Here is a 12,510-nt window from a genome sequence, read left to right as displayed (position 1 = left end):
CTAGATGAAGGTTAATTAATTAAGGCCATGACCCTTGCTGCCGTGGACCATGGTCAATTACAATAATTTATCCACAATCATATGATTAATTATAGGTTAAAATGTCAATTGCAAGTATTTTTCAAAATTAATACTAAAATTAAATCTTGAAAGATAAAATTAAATTACAATTAAATTCAATTAAATATTGTTAATCAAATCAGATACATAAAAATATAAAATGCATGTGATTAATTAGATATTATTTTAAGTTTATCATTATTTTGTAATATATTATGTACCAAAAAAAATTATTTTGTTAACATATTAACCCATGCATAACTTAAAATAATGTTATAAGTTCAGCGAAATAAACATATACATAAGTTATAAATTATATATGCATGATTCCCATTAATTACTTGCGCACGAAGATAAATGTGCCAAGAATTTCAAGAATATTTTAAAAAAAAAATAAAATAAAATAAAATTCACGCATTGCAAATATCCTACTTGAATGCATTATAATCCTACTCCAATCGGAATTGACCTATATCCTCTATAATTCGCATTCCATAAGGAGTGGGATTAGCATACTATATATCATTACTTCTTCTCAATACTTCTCCATCTATCCTCTCCCTTAGCTTGTATCATTTGATTTCCTATTCACTCACAATCTATTGGCTATGGGGACGTGGGAGAAACATAGTTTTCTAGGGTCTGGATCATATGGACAAGTCCACTTGGCCGTTCTTAAACCCGCCCGAAAAATGGAGATGGCGGTGAAGTCCGCTGCTATCCAGGACTCAAGCTCCCTAGAACGGGAAGGGGTGTTTTTAGATGCCCTCAGAGACTGCCCCTTCATCGTTCGATGCTTTGGGGAAGACGTAAGTGTGGAGCATGGACAACATGTGTACAACCTTCTGCTAGAATACGCTTCAGGAGGGTAATCATTTTGTACTCTATTTAACTAAATCTTTTCCTATCACAATTAATTATTTAATGTTTAGGACTTAAGCATATTCAATTGTTGTTTTTGCTCTTCTGTCCAACATTGACAAACCACTTAAATCTTTTGTTTCTTTCTTTTATGTTTTGTCATTATTTTGATTCTTACTGTGGTTTAATTTATCTCAACAGAACTCTCCATCAACTGATTAGGACTACCGGGGAGATACCGGAGGTTCTGGCTAAAATTTTCATTTACCAGCTTCTTAAAGGTATCCATTACATGCACACCCTGGGAATCATCCACTGCGACTTGAAGCCCGGCAACGTTCTTCTCTTCCCCGGAAAGTTCCACGGCTTGAAGCGCCTCAAGCTCTGCGACTTCGGGCTGGCCAAGTTTTTCGACGAGAAGAATGTTTACGGCGATTCGCATCGCGGGACATTACGGTACACGCCGCCGGAGTGTGTAGCCGGGAAATCGTACACGGCGGCGAAGGATATCTGGGCACTAGGCTGCATCTTCGTGGAGATGGTCACCGGGAAACCCATGTGGCAATTTGGGAACAAAAAAGAGTTAGCCATGAAAATAGCGTCTACAAATCCAGAAATACCAGAGGATCTCTCCCCAGGGGCCAAGAGTTTCTTGAAAATGTGTTTAGCGAGAGACCCGTGGCGAAGATGGACTGCGGAGATGTTGCTGGGTCACCGATTTTTTGAGAGATTGGGTGTTCCTAAAAGCAAGGAAGATGAAGGGTTTGTGAACCCTTTGGGGCCTTGGCGGTGGAGTTCCGGTAGAGATCTGTTCACAGTGCCATCGTTTACTTATATTGTGGAAAATGTTGTGTCCCCGGAGGAGGAGGAGAATGAGAAAGAGAAAGAAGTTGACGGAAGCGGGAGTGTAATGTTTTCAAGATCATCTTCATTAGTTGGTCTCGGTGTGGCTTTCGAGAAAGCATGGCTAACATGGAAGAAAGAAGGAGAAGAGAACAAACTTTTGGATTGAAGAGATTTTTGGAATGAGCAAGTTAGGCCTAGTATACTTAATAATGTCTACAAATATTTATTTACAACAAAAAGATCTTTATAAAATAATATTCCGTATTAATATCTTGTACTCTTATTTCTGCATACCAAACACGGTAATTTTAATTCCTATTTTATTCATTAAATTTCAATTCCACCCAATTACAATTCTTCCCTCCCTCCTCCCAACCAAACGTCTGTAAAAAAAACTGTCGCCCCTAGAAGCTATTATGTATATCTCAGTGGCCATACCGCTTTCCTTTATAATATTCTCATCTCTCTCTCTCTCTCTTCGTTCGAGTGATTCTGTTTCTGTCATTCTGTGTAAGCTGCACAGTCGCAACGCATTGAGAGCTAAACTCTTAGAAACAGGAAGATGAAAAAGCTCTACAGTGCTTCTAAAGATGATAAATTCTTAGAATTTTGGAAGAGGGAGATTGGTTTCTCTGCCGCCAGAACTTTCTCTCGCCGAATCTCTGCTTCCGAGGTCTACTTTTTGTTTATTTATTATTCATTCACACAATTTCTTTATTTGCATATTCTGCTTCTCGCTTTTTCTGAAATTCATGTAACTACTTTAATCACGATGGTGTTATCTGTATTTGTGTGATCAAATTTTGATTAGGCTGCTGAAGCTGCGTTTTTCTCCTTTTGTATTTCTCGAATTTCTTTGAATTTGAATTTTAGGCTTTGAGATTGTAAATTGTGGTTGGGGCGTACTGAATTGTGGAAAGGTGTTATAGATGTGCGGGATGAAGGATGTTTTTATCGGATCACTAATTTTGTGAGTTGTGAGAAGTTGTGGATGATTTTGAAGTTTTATTGATCACCTGTGCCGGTGGCTAATACAGAGGGTATGAGGCTGCCAATGTTTATGCATACAGGGCTTCATTTTACTGTATGATACAGTAAAATGAAGTAATCAGATATGAGAGTGGGAATTTTTTTTATTTTTTTTATTTTTTTATTTGTTTTTGGACCAGCTCATTAGTCGTAATCGGTTTACATAATTACATTACATGAATAACATGCCTTTCCTTGGATGAATAAATGATTAGGTTAACGTGGGGAGAGTTTGATTTTGGAGCCATTTTTGTGGCTTCAGAAACTGGGACAGCTCCATTCTGAATCCCTTTAGGGCTGTTTTAGTCTATCAAGAAGTATAGAAATCGTGTTAGATGCCAAGCATGGTAATACTACTGCCTGTTACTGATGGAGTAAAGAGGCAGGCAGAGAGAGATTTGAACAGAGAAACAGGAAATAGATGCATTGCAGTGGAAAAGACAATATAAGAGATACACAATTGTACTCTCCAGCAGGAATGATTCTTGCCCCTCAGCCAAAGCTGATTATTGCTTACAATTTTCTGCCTACTATAAAATATAAAATAAGGCAACTCAATCAAAGATAATCAATCAATCTATAATTCCTTGATTTCAGCTCCCTAAAATCATGCAATTTGGATCCCTTGATTATTTTCCCTATCAGTTACAATGACAGGATGGTTGCATTAACTGCACAAATTTGTAACCTGCCCATCTGTTGCTTTCTGTATAGAGGGAAATATATGTTCATTGTAACATACTGCAGTCCAGGAATATATATATATATATATATATATATATATATATATATAGTTATTTATTTATTTGTTTATATCAGAAATATAGATAATGCATTATGTAATGTGACTCAAACTTCAAAATTTTCATCCTTGATGCAGGCTGTGGTGAAGCAACTTGATTTATATGGGAAATTAAATGGTCATCAGGGATGTGTTAACACAATCAACTTCAACTCCACTGGTGATATTCTGGTGTCTGGCTCTGATGACAAACAAGTAATTTTGTGGGACTGGGCCACAAAGACATCAAAATTGTCATATCCATCAGGTCACTTGGATAACATCTTCCAGGCCAAGTTCATGCCATTCACTGATGATCGTAAAATAGTCACTGCATCTGCTGATGGCCAGGTAATTCAGCTGGGTGGTATCTCATACATTATAATTTCAATTCCTGTTTGGATTACTGTTTGTTGAACTACTCCAAAATGGATAAGCTGACCCGAACACTAAAAAGAGGAAAAGGTTTTTAAAGTTAAATTAGTGGCAAGATGTCTCTTTTTCAAGAACCTACAAAGTTGAAACTTCTCAAAAATGCCTCTCTTTCAATAAGTTCCAATTTGGCAAAACAAACATTAAACTTATTAGAATGTGGAAGAATCGAAAAAATAAATAAATGTAGGATGTGAAAGCTTCCTTTGCAACTGTCTGATATTTACTTGTCATCCACTGCACCTTTAGTAGTTTAGTTTATTTCCTTTGAATAAAAGCCTAATGCTTGATGCAGGTGGGATTTCTCTTCTATTCAGAGCCATCAATAAAGGGATTTAAGTAACAATGGAAATCATAGCAGGAGAAAGCAATTTAAATGGCCTAATGTTCCTTATATAGCTTTATTCTCCTAATATCATGCACAATATTGTTTTTTATTGTTTTTGTTGCAATACTATATCATGTCTGACATAAGATTGACCAATACTACAAAAATGGTTTTCTACTTCCCTGATGATGCAGGATAAAATCGAACATTGCTGTTACTCAAAGGTAGCAACAATATAGGGATATAAAATAAATGCTAGTTCATGGGTACTTCTTAAATGCTGTAACAGCTACAAAACAGTGTATCACTCTACTAGATTACTATAACTAATTGGAATATATATAAGCTAAGAAGATCGACTGGACTGCCTCATGTTTTAGGTTACTGTCTATTTTCTTCATAGAATCTTCTTCTTAGTGTTCCACATAAGTGGACCCTCTGTTTGTGCTGTTGCAAATATATTTTCTTACTGCAGGTCAGGCTTGGCCAAGTGCTGGAGAATGGTGAGGTAGACACAAAAAGGCTGGGAAAGCATCAAGGTCGAGTACACAGTCTTGCTGTGGAACCAGGGAGCCCCTACATATTTTACAGCTGCGGTGAAGATGGTTTTGTTAAACATGTAGGTCACAAGGTTGCTTCTGTGCTGTTTTACTTGCGGAAATTTCTCTGCTTCAATATAATTATGTCATTGTTGTGTAATCTGCAGTATGATCTACGAAACAACCCGCGAAGCACTTCTGCTACAAAGCTTCTCTGTTGTTCATCATTAGTGGAAAACAACAAACAATCTTCACACAGCATACGGTTGAATGCTATTGTTATTGACCCAAGAAACCCTAATTATTTTGCTGTAGGAGGTTCTGATGAATATGCACGGGTATATGACATCAGAAAATACCAGTTGGATGCACCTAGTAATTCACATGGGCCTGTTAATACATTTTGTCCTCGTCATTTTACTCAGAGAAATGATTTTCACATCACAGCATTGGCTTACTCTAATACAAGTGAATTACTGATCTCCTACAATGATGAATTAATATATCTTTTTCAGAAGAATATGGGGTTGGGTCCTAATCCTTTGTCTGTGCCACATGAAGAAGTAGAAAAACTGGAAGAGCCTCAAGTTTATTCAGGGCATAGAAATTTGCAAACGATCAAAGGAGTGAACTTCTTTGGTCCAAATGATGAATATGTTATGAGTGGATCTGATTGTGGTAATATTTTTATCTGGAAGAAAAAGGGTGCTCAGCTTGTCCGTCTGATGCGAGGTGATAAGCACATAGTGAATCAGCTCGAGCCCCACCCCCATATATCTGTTCTTGCTACCTCTGGCATAGAAAAGAATATTAAGCTATGGGCTCCCTCATCAAATGACGTTTCTCCTTTGCCTCATAATGTTCAAGAGGTGAAATTTTTCGCACTATTCTCAATAACTCTTGACAATGAATGCCATAATCAGCTTCAGTTTACTTCGACTATTTTCCCTTGTGAACAATATACTTTGTATTTTATCAGATAATGGACGCTAACAGACGAGGCAGGGAGGACCATTCTCGGGTCACACTTACCCCCGATGTGATCATGCATGTTCTGCGTTTGCATAGGAGGCAAGCAATGGCATATGCTGAGAGACGATACAACAGGGAGGATGTTGAGAGCGACGAAGAAGATGGTGAGGCTATTGTTTTGGGATATTCAGAGGGTGATTCTGAGGAAGGGGGAAATTCTAGAGAATGTAACGTCAGCTAGATTGAGTTATGTACTTTTTGTAAGCACAAACTTGGAGTTGTTTTAAGTTTATCAGCGTCCTTGGGATCAATGTTTATTTCTCAGCTTCACTTTAGTATGCACTATATACAGATTTAGGCTAATTTTGACAGGTTCCGGTTCACAGTTAAGCTTTACAATAATAGGCGGTACTGCCATGTGAATGCAATATATCGTTGCATGGTTTTTCATTTGTAATTTACTCCATGTCTTATATTTCAAGCTTTATAGATTTGCGTTGGGTACAATTCAAAAAGCAGGCCGATTGTATTAGACTCTTTTGATTGTACTCGATGCAAATGGACATGGTGCTAATTAGTACTTAAGAATTTTCTACTACATGTAAATTATTGTTATTTGATGAAGGTATGCAGCTTAAGACAATTATTCAAACTCTCATTTATTAAAGTGAAAATTGTGTCAAGCAAGCTTGGTTTCATTTTTGATAATATGACACAACAAAAACGTTTTGTGCAACAAATTGTTCGAATGAAATAGTCCATTTTTATCTATTATTATGTGAGTTTAGTGTTCGACATCTCATAATAGCCTTATCAGAGTTGAGGAATCATTCTCTATTTGTTTCATTGTTAAGAATGACAATTCATATTTCGTAAATACTTCAATAGTTATACATAGTGAATGTTCACAATTCAAATTGTGAATATTTAGTTGTGAACAGTCGGTATATAAATTGTGAACATTTAGTATATAAATTGTGTATTTTAGATTCGAATCCACCTTGCAATGTGGATCCGAGTTCTTATTCCTATCTTATTCACGCAAATTTGGGTTTGGATATAAAATTTTAATCAACCATGAGCGATCAGCCGATCAATGAAATTCTAATTTTATCCAACTATCCACTATTTTATTCAACATGTTTCAGTGTATATTTTAATAAATTATTTATAATTAACATTAGTGTATATACAAATATGCAATACTCATATTATTTTTAATATTAAGATTACATGTGGGTTAACGAAAAATATTTCCAAATGAAATTTGTCTATACAAAAATAAATAATGTATATAGTATAATTTTGTTACTTTAACATTATTTGTAAATATAGACTTATTCAAAAAAAAAACATTATAAATAATATAGCCGATTACATTCAAATAATTGTATTAAATTTGTATAAATAGTAGATAATTTTGCCAAGACCTTGTGGTCTAGTGGCACCCGATTGCACTCTCATATGTAAGGGGGTGGGTTTTAGTCTCGGTGGAGGCAATATTGACTTTTCACAATCAAATACTACATTGTAACAGAGACAATAGTACTCAAAAAAACATAATTACAGATAATTGTAATCATTTTATTTTAAAATTTTCACAGTAAATTCGATAGATGCAAGTACTTTAATATGAATATATGCGTTGTTGTAATTCCTATCCGATCCGGAAAATGTTACACCTCTCAACTTTTATTCTCACGTGATGTTTAATTTTTATTGGATGAAAAAAAAAAAAAAAAGAATGAACAAAAATCATAACTCACCCCTTTTTATTAGACAATCAAAGCATGCCACATATTATAGAGTAATAAAAATGACTCAAATGAGAGTCCATGTTAGGGGTGTGCGTCGGACGGATTCGGTTATACAATGTTGAAAATCGTTCGATTTTTGGTTAATTAATTTAATACTCAAACCGTTAACTAATTTTCGAAACCCAATCGGTTTCTTAAATTTCGGTTTCGATTTTCAAAATAAGTTCGAAAATAAAAATAGCATTCATTTAATCTAATATAATAAATTATAAAACTACATTTTACAAGTTTAAGGACAAAATAACTAAGTAAATTACTAACCCCATATGGCCATATTGCAGAATTACAAGTTCCAAATTGCAAAGCACAAAATGCAATGCTAATGTGGTAATTGCTAAACTGCAAATATACAAAATAAGTGACAAAATAACAAAGTGACAACTACCAACTAACAAACTGCAAATTACAAAATATACATAATAACTAATAAGTGACTTCAGTCACCAACAGCCTAAGAGAGGCAACAGATAAACCATAATAAGTGACTCCAGTCACCAAATTGTCCAATCATTGCCTCTAGGGGCACCAAGTAACCAACTGTCCAAAGACCCAAAGATTGAAGTACAATTACATATAATGAATCTGTTATTCTTCTTCTTCTTCCTCTTCCTAATGAAAAGTTAGAACTTAAAAATAAAATTAAAAAAAGAGTTAATAACCAAAATGGTCCCTTGACTATAGCGAAATTACCAATTTGGTCCTCGACTATTATTCTTGCTTAATTAAGTCCCCAACTATGAAAATGTTAACCAATTTGGTCCTCCGTTATCATTACCGTAAACTGTCCGTGTATTTTGAGGGCAATAATGTAATTGCACACTTTTCTTACCTAAAATGGTCCAAAATGATCCTCTAGGCACCATGAATATAGTGGAACTGAGAATGAAGTATCAACTTTCAAAACTTAGAAGATTTCTCTCTCGATCGTCGAGTTTCTCTCTCCCTAAGCTCCTTTTTTCTGTATCTTCTCCCCCATTTTTAGGGTTCTAGCTGATTGCTTTCTGTCCAAATCTCTCATGGCGATGAACAATGAAGATGCGTCAACCTTGGCAGAACGCTGCGCAAACATAGCTCTTGGAGAGGAAGCGAATTGAAAAGGATTTCTTTTGCCCTTTCGGCCTTTCAACGCACCCTAGCAGATTCTGAACAACGAGTTTGGTCACACTGGTAGGGAAATTCTTGACTACATACCAAGATCATCATGTTTGATTACATGTAACACACAATGTCAAACATCTGGAAACCTGTTCGCGGTGTTCGTATCATCGAAGTCAGGCCAAATCTTTATGAATTTCAATTCTGTCATCCTAAGGATGCTCAGCGTGTTATCGACGACAACCCATGGTCATTCGAAAACTGCATGTTAGCATGCAAACTCCGTTCCGGCGAAAAGCAGTAAACATCTCTCTTAATGGGATTTCCGTGTGGGTTCAAGCTTACGATCTCCCCTTTGATCGGTTACTCATCAACGACAGTCCTAGAGATGATCGGTAACTTCCTTGGCAAATTTATCAAACACGATTCCATCACCACAGGGGCAGTAAGTTCCTTGGCTCCGACTTCAAGCACAAGTGGCCCCTCAAGGATTACATCAAGGCATTCGAGAATATATAGCCACAGCACCTGCTTTGGAATCATTTGAGCATTCGTAAATGAAAGGATCATTGACAGGTACAGATCAAAATGTGCTAGAAATAATGGACATAGACAAGTTATGTATCATCGTGTCACTCCCTTTCCGACGCTGAATAAGTTTCATACTATTTCAATGCCTACTTCCAGACGAAAAACCAAGCCTATACTTCCATACGCAAAAAAGTTGCAGGGTGACAAGTAATGGGTCTGCTACTTTATCCTATACCATGCAATGTATTAAAAAAATTGGTGGAGTACAAATTGTACTTGATGGAGTGAAGTTTCATTCTAATTTTCTGCAATTTCCATGACTTAGAGACAGTTAGTTAGCACTCATGTTTAACAAGAGAAAGGATGTCATTGCCGATAGTTCTTTGCGAAGGATTCCCAGGAGCTGTACAGTAAATTAAATGAGTGGAAAGGCGGGGAAGAAGAAAACTTTAATAAATAAGAGAAATGAAATTACCTTTTTGTCCTTAAATTTAACGGCTTGTGGATGAAATGTTAACAGAGGACCAAATTGGTTAACATTTTCATAGTTGGGGACTTAATTAAGCAAGAATAATAGTCGAGGACCAAATTGGTAATTTCGCTATAGTCAAGGGACCATTTTGGTTATTAACTCTTAAAAAATCAGTTACAACTCACAAATCACAATTCATAAATTAACAAGTACAATATTTACAAACAATTTAAAAGATGAATAATGAGATTTTTGGCTCAGCATGCTTTAGCTTTCATGTCAAGATAAGGAATGGCGGCAATTGCTACTTGAGTAGTTAAGTTATACCCACTACCCAGTGCAATATACCAACCCATAGCTTCTTCTTCTTCTTCTTCTTCTTTTTTTTTTTTTTTCATATTATTGGTGGAAGTATCATCATAGCCAAAGGATAGAGGTAGAGAGATAAACATAATTACATAAATTGGGAGAGGTAGATAATGAGAGATAAAGTATTACCATCAACTTAGGAGTTAGGACTTAGAAGCCTTAAATCAAACCTGTTGCAATGTCCCTATGTATCAATCATTATGGCCCATTGGTTCTTGCCTCATAGTTTGAACTAGCAAAATGTAGAATGGCAGCAACAAATAATAGTTGCCCAGCCACTTGTCATTTTGTCAATTGACAACTGTCCAACACCTTACAGTTTCAATTCAAGTAAATTGAACCAAAAAACAAAGAATAAAAGAATAAATTAAGCCTGAAGAGAAGTAGGCTAGTTACAGCAATTGGAGCAAATGTAAATCCAACTCCACTACTCCCCTCCACTACTCCCAAATTCCTAACTAGTTAGTAGTTACCTTTTCTAATCCTCCACCTCATCTAGATTTTCTTCCACTGTGATGGGTTGATTTGGCAACATCATCCAATCTTGTGCACAAACAAGTGTTTCTACTATCTTAGGAGTTAAAGAACTCCTAAATGCATCTAACACTCTTCCACTAGTGCTAAAAACATATTCAAAGGCTACAGTGAAAATGTGAACAACAAAAACATCCCTAGTCAACTGGGAGAGGATAAGAAACCTACTACTATTGACCTTCCACCAATTTAAAATGTCAAAGTCATGACTTTCAGCCTCCACAAGTTTCTCATTGAGGTATATTTCCAACTCAATTTTATTTTTTTTTGTCTCCCAACTGACCACTCTCTGCTCTTTGCTTTTTTATTTGAAATTTCAATTTAGACTGTGGTCTACCAATGGTGACAGATTCAGAGTGAGATATAGTAGTGACAGAAGGCTCTTGCACAACAGTAGCAGAAGCAGAAGAATTGGGCACATAGTTATCATACAAAATTTTCAAACCAGTCAAAACATTGTTAAAACAAGATTTTCCCTTTACATCACCATACACTTTTGTGAACTAGTATGACATGTATGAAACTTTATCCCTTGGATCCAATATATTTGGATAAAAGATTATGGAATTCATTTTATTAGGATCACCCCAATATTTCTCAAACTTCAATTTCATATTTGAAGCCATCAACTTAATAGATATAGATTCAGCTTCCACCATTTCAGGCAACATGCAAGACAAGTCAGAAATTTCAGAGAAGCAATTATTGGCAGTCACATACAGAGAACCAGAAATCCTCAAAGTCATTTCATAAAAGCATTTAAGCAACTTGACCATATGCTCAACAGAATACCAATCCATAAAATTTGGGACATATTCACCTAAATCAAAGGAGAATGAACTATCATTTTCTTCCTAGGCCTCAAATACCTTTTGACATGTGAGTGCATTCTTAAGCATCAAATAGGTTGAATTCCATCTAGTTGGTACATCAAGAGTCAAATTAGACTTGGCTTCCACCCCTATTAAATCAGCAAGGTCCCTGAATTTTTTTAGCATAGCAGGAGAATTTCTCACATATCTAACTGTCTCCCTCACCTTCCTCACAAAATTGTTTACATCCATGAACCTATTTTAAACAATCAAATTTAAGATATGTGCAATGCAACTCATGTGCATATAATTGCATTTCACATAAGAAACCCCCCAAGACAACAACTTCTTTTTGAAGAAACCCATAGTAGTGTCATTACTAGATGCATTGGCAACAGTCACATTGAATACATTTTTTTACCCCTACTCAAGCAGGCAGATTTCTAAGACTTTAGCAATGTATTCCCCATATGTGAGGTGATAGGGACAAAGGAAATAATCTTTTTGTGTAGCTTCCACTAATCATCAATAAAATGTGCAGTGATGCACATATAATTTATCCTTTGGATAGAAGTCTAATTATCAATTGTGATACTAACTTTTTGGCAACAAGTCCTAAACAATTTCTTCAAATTTACCCTCTTAATTATTAGAAAAAAATCTGATAAATATCCCTACTTATAGTCCATGTAAATGGGATCTTAAATCTAGGACAAGCAACAACAATAAATTTCCTAAACCCATGTCCCTCTACAAATCTGAAAGGAAGCTCATCAATGGATGTCATTTCTACTAGGGCCCTCCTAATTGCATCTTGATTGAACACCCAAGTACTTAAGACCCCCCCATTAACCCACTGTCTGGATTAGGATTAGCCACATGCTGAAATGAAAGAAGAGATTGTTTAACATCTTTGGAGTGAGGATTCTTTAGGCAATTAAGCATATGGTGTCTTAAAGAAGATGTGTCATGCTTTTTTGACTAACAAGCAAATAATTTTGCACAATAAATACACTTTGCTTTCATAACCAT

At 35.7% G+C, this 12,510-nt stretch overlaps 2 protein-coding genes across 2 annotated transcripts; both read left to right on the top strand.

The window, feature by feature from the left end:
- The first annotated feature begins 668 nt into the window (after nucleotides 1–668).
- On the top strand, nucleotides 669–1,933 carry LOC116024189 (mitogen-activated protein kinase kinase kinase 17-like). Its single transcript, XM_031265089.1, has 2 exons — nucleotides 669–928; nucleotides 1,123–1,933. Exons 1-2 carry the CDS (start codon nucleotides 669–671, stop codon nucleotides 1,931–1,933), a joined length of 1,071 nt encoding a protein of 356 aa, XP_031120949.1.
- Nucleotides 1,934–2,217: 284 nt separating this feature from the next.
- Nucleotides 2,218–6,305, top strand: LOC116026047 (DDB1- and CUL4-associated factor 8). Its single transcript, XM_031267491.1, has 5 exons — nucleotides 2,218–2,440; nucleotides 3,677–3,928; nucleotides 4,813–4,956; nucleotides 5,044–5,745; nucleotides 5,856–6,305. The coding sequence occupies exons 1-5, from the start codon at nucleotides 2,330–2,332 to the stop codon at nucleotides 6,087–6,089; spliced, it is 1,443 nt and encodes a 480-aa protein (XP_031123351.1). The 5' UTR covers nucleotides 2,218–2,329; the 3' UTR covers nucleotides 6,090–6,305.
- Nucleotides 6,306–12,510: the final 6,205 nt, after the last annotated feature.

The sequence above is a fragment of the Ipomoea triloba genome, chromosome 7 (assembly GCF_003576645.1).
Source record: "Ipomoea triloba cultivar NCNSP0323 chromosome 7, ASM357664v1".
Classification (NCBI taxonomy): domain Eukaryota; kingdom Viridiplantae; phylum Streptophyta; class Magnoliopsida; order Solanales; family Convolvulaceae; genus Ipomoea; species Ipomoea triloba.
The sequence above is the reverse complement of the archived record's forward strand: the minus strand, read 5'-3'. Positions and strand labels throughout refer to the sequence as shown.

Bases quoted from the DNA above. Each gene is read 5' to 3' on its own strand.
- LOC116024189 (XM_031265089.1), top strand. From the start codon at position 669: ATGGGGACGTGGGAGAAACATAGTTTTCTAGGGTCTGGATCATATGGA. The intron at 929-1,122 runs GTAATCATTTTG...TTATCTCAACAG, and splicing joins CTAGAATACGCTTCAGGAGG to AACTCTCCATCAACTGATTA.
- LOC116026047 (XM_031267491.1), top strand. From the start codon at position 2,330: ATGAAAAAGCTCTACAGTGCTTCTAAAGATGATAAATTCTTAGAATTT. The intron at 2,441-3,676 runs GTCTACTTTTTG...TCCTTGATGCAG, and splicing joins GCCGAATCTCTGCTTCCGAG to GCTGTGGTGAAGCAACTTGA. The intron at 3,929-4,812 runs GTAATTCAGCTG...TTCTTACTGCAG, and splicing joins CTGCATCTGCTGATGGCCAG to GTCAGGCTTGGCCAAGTGCT.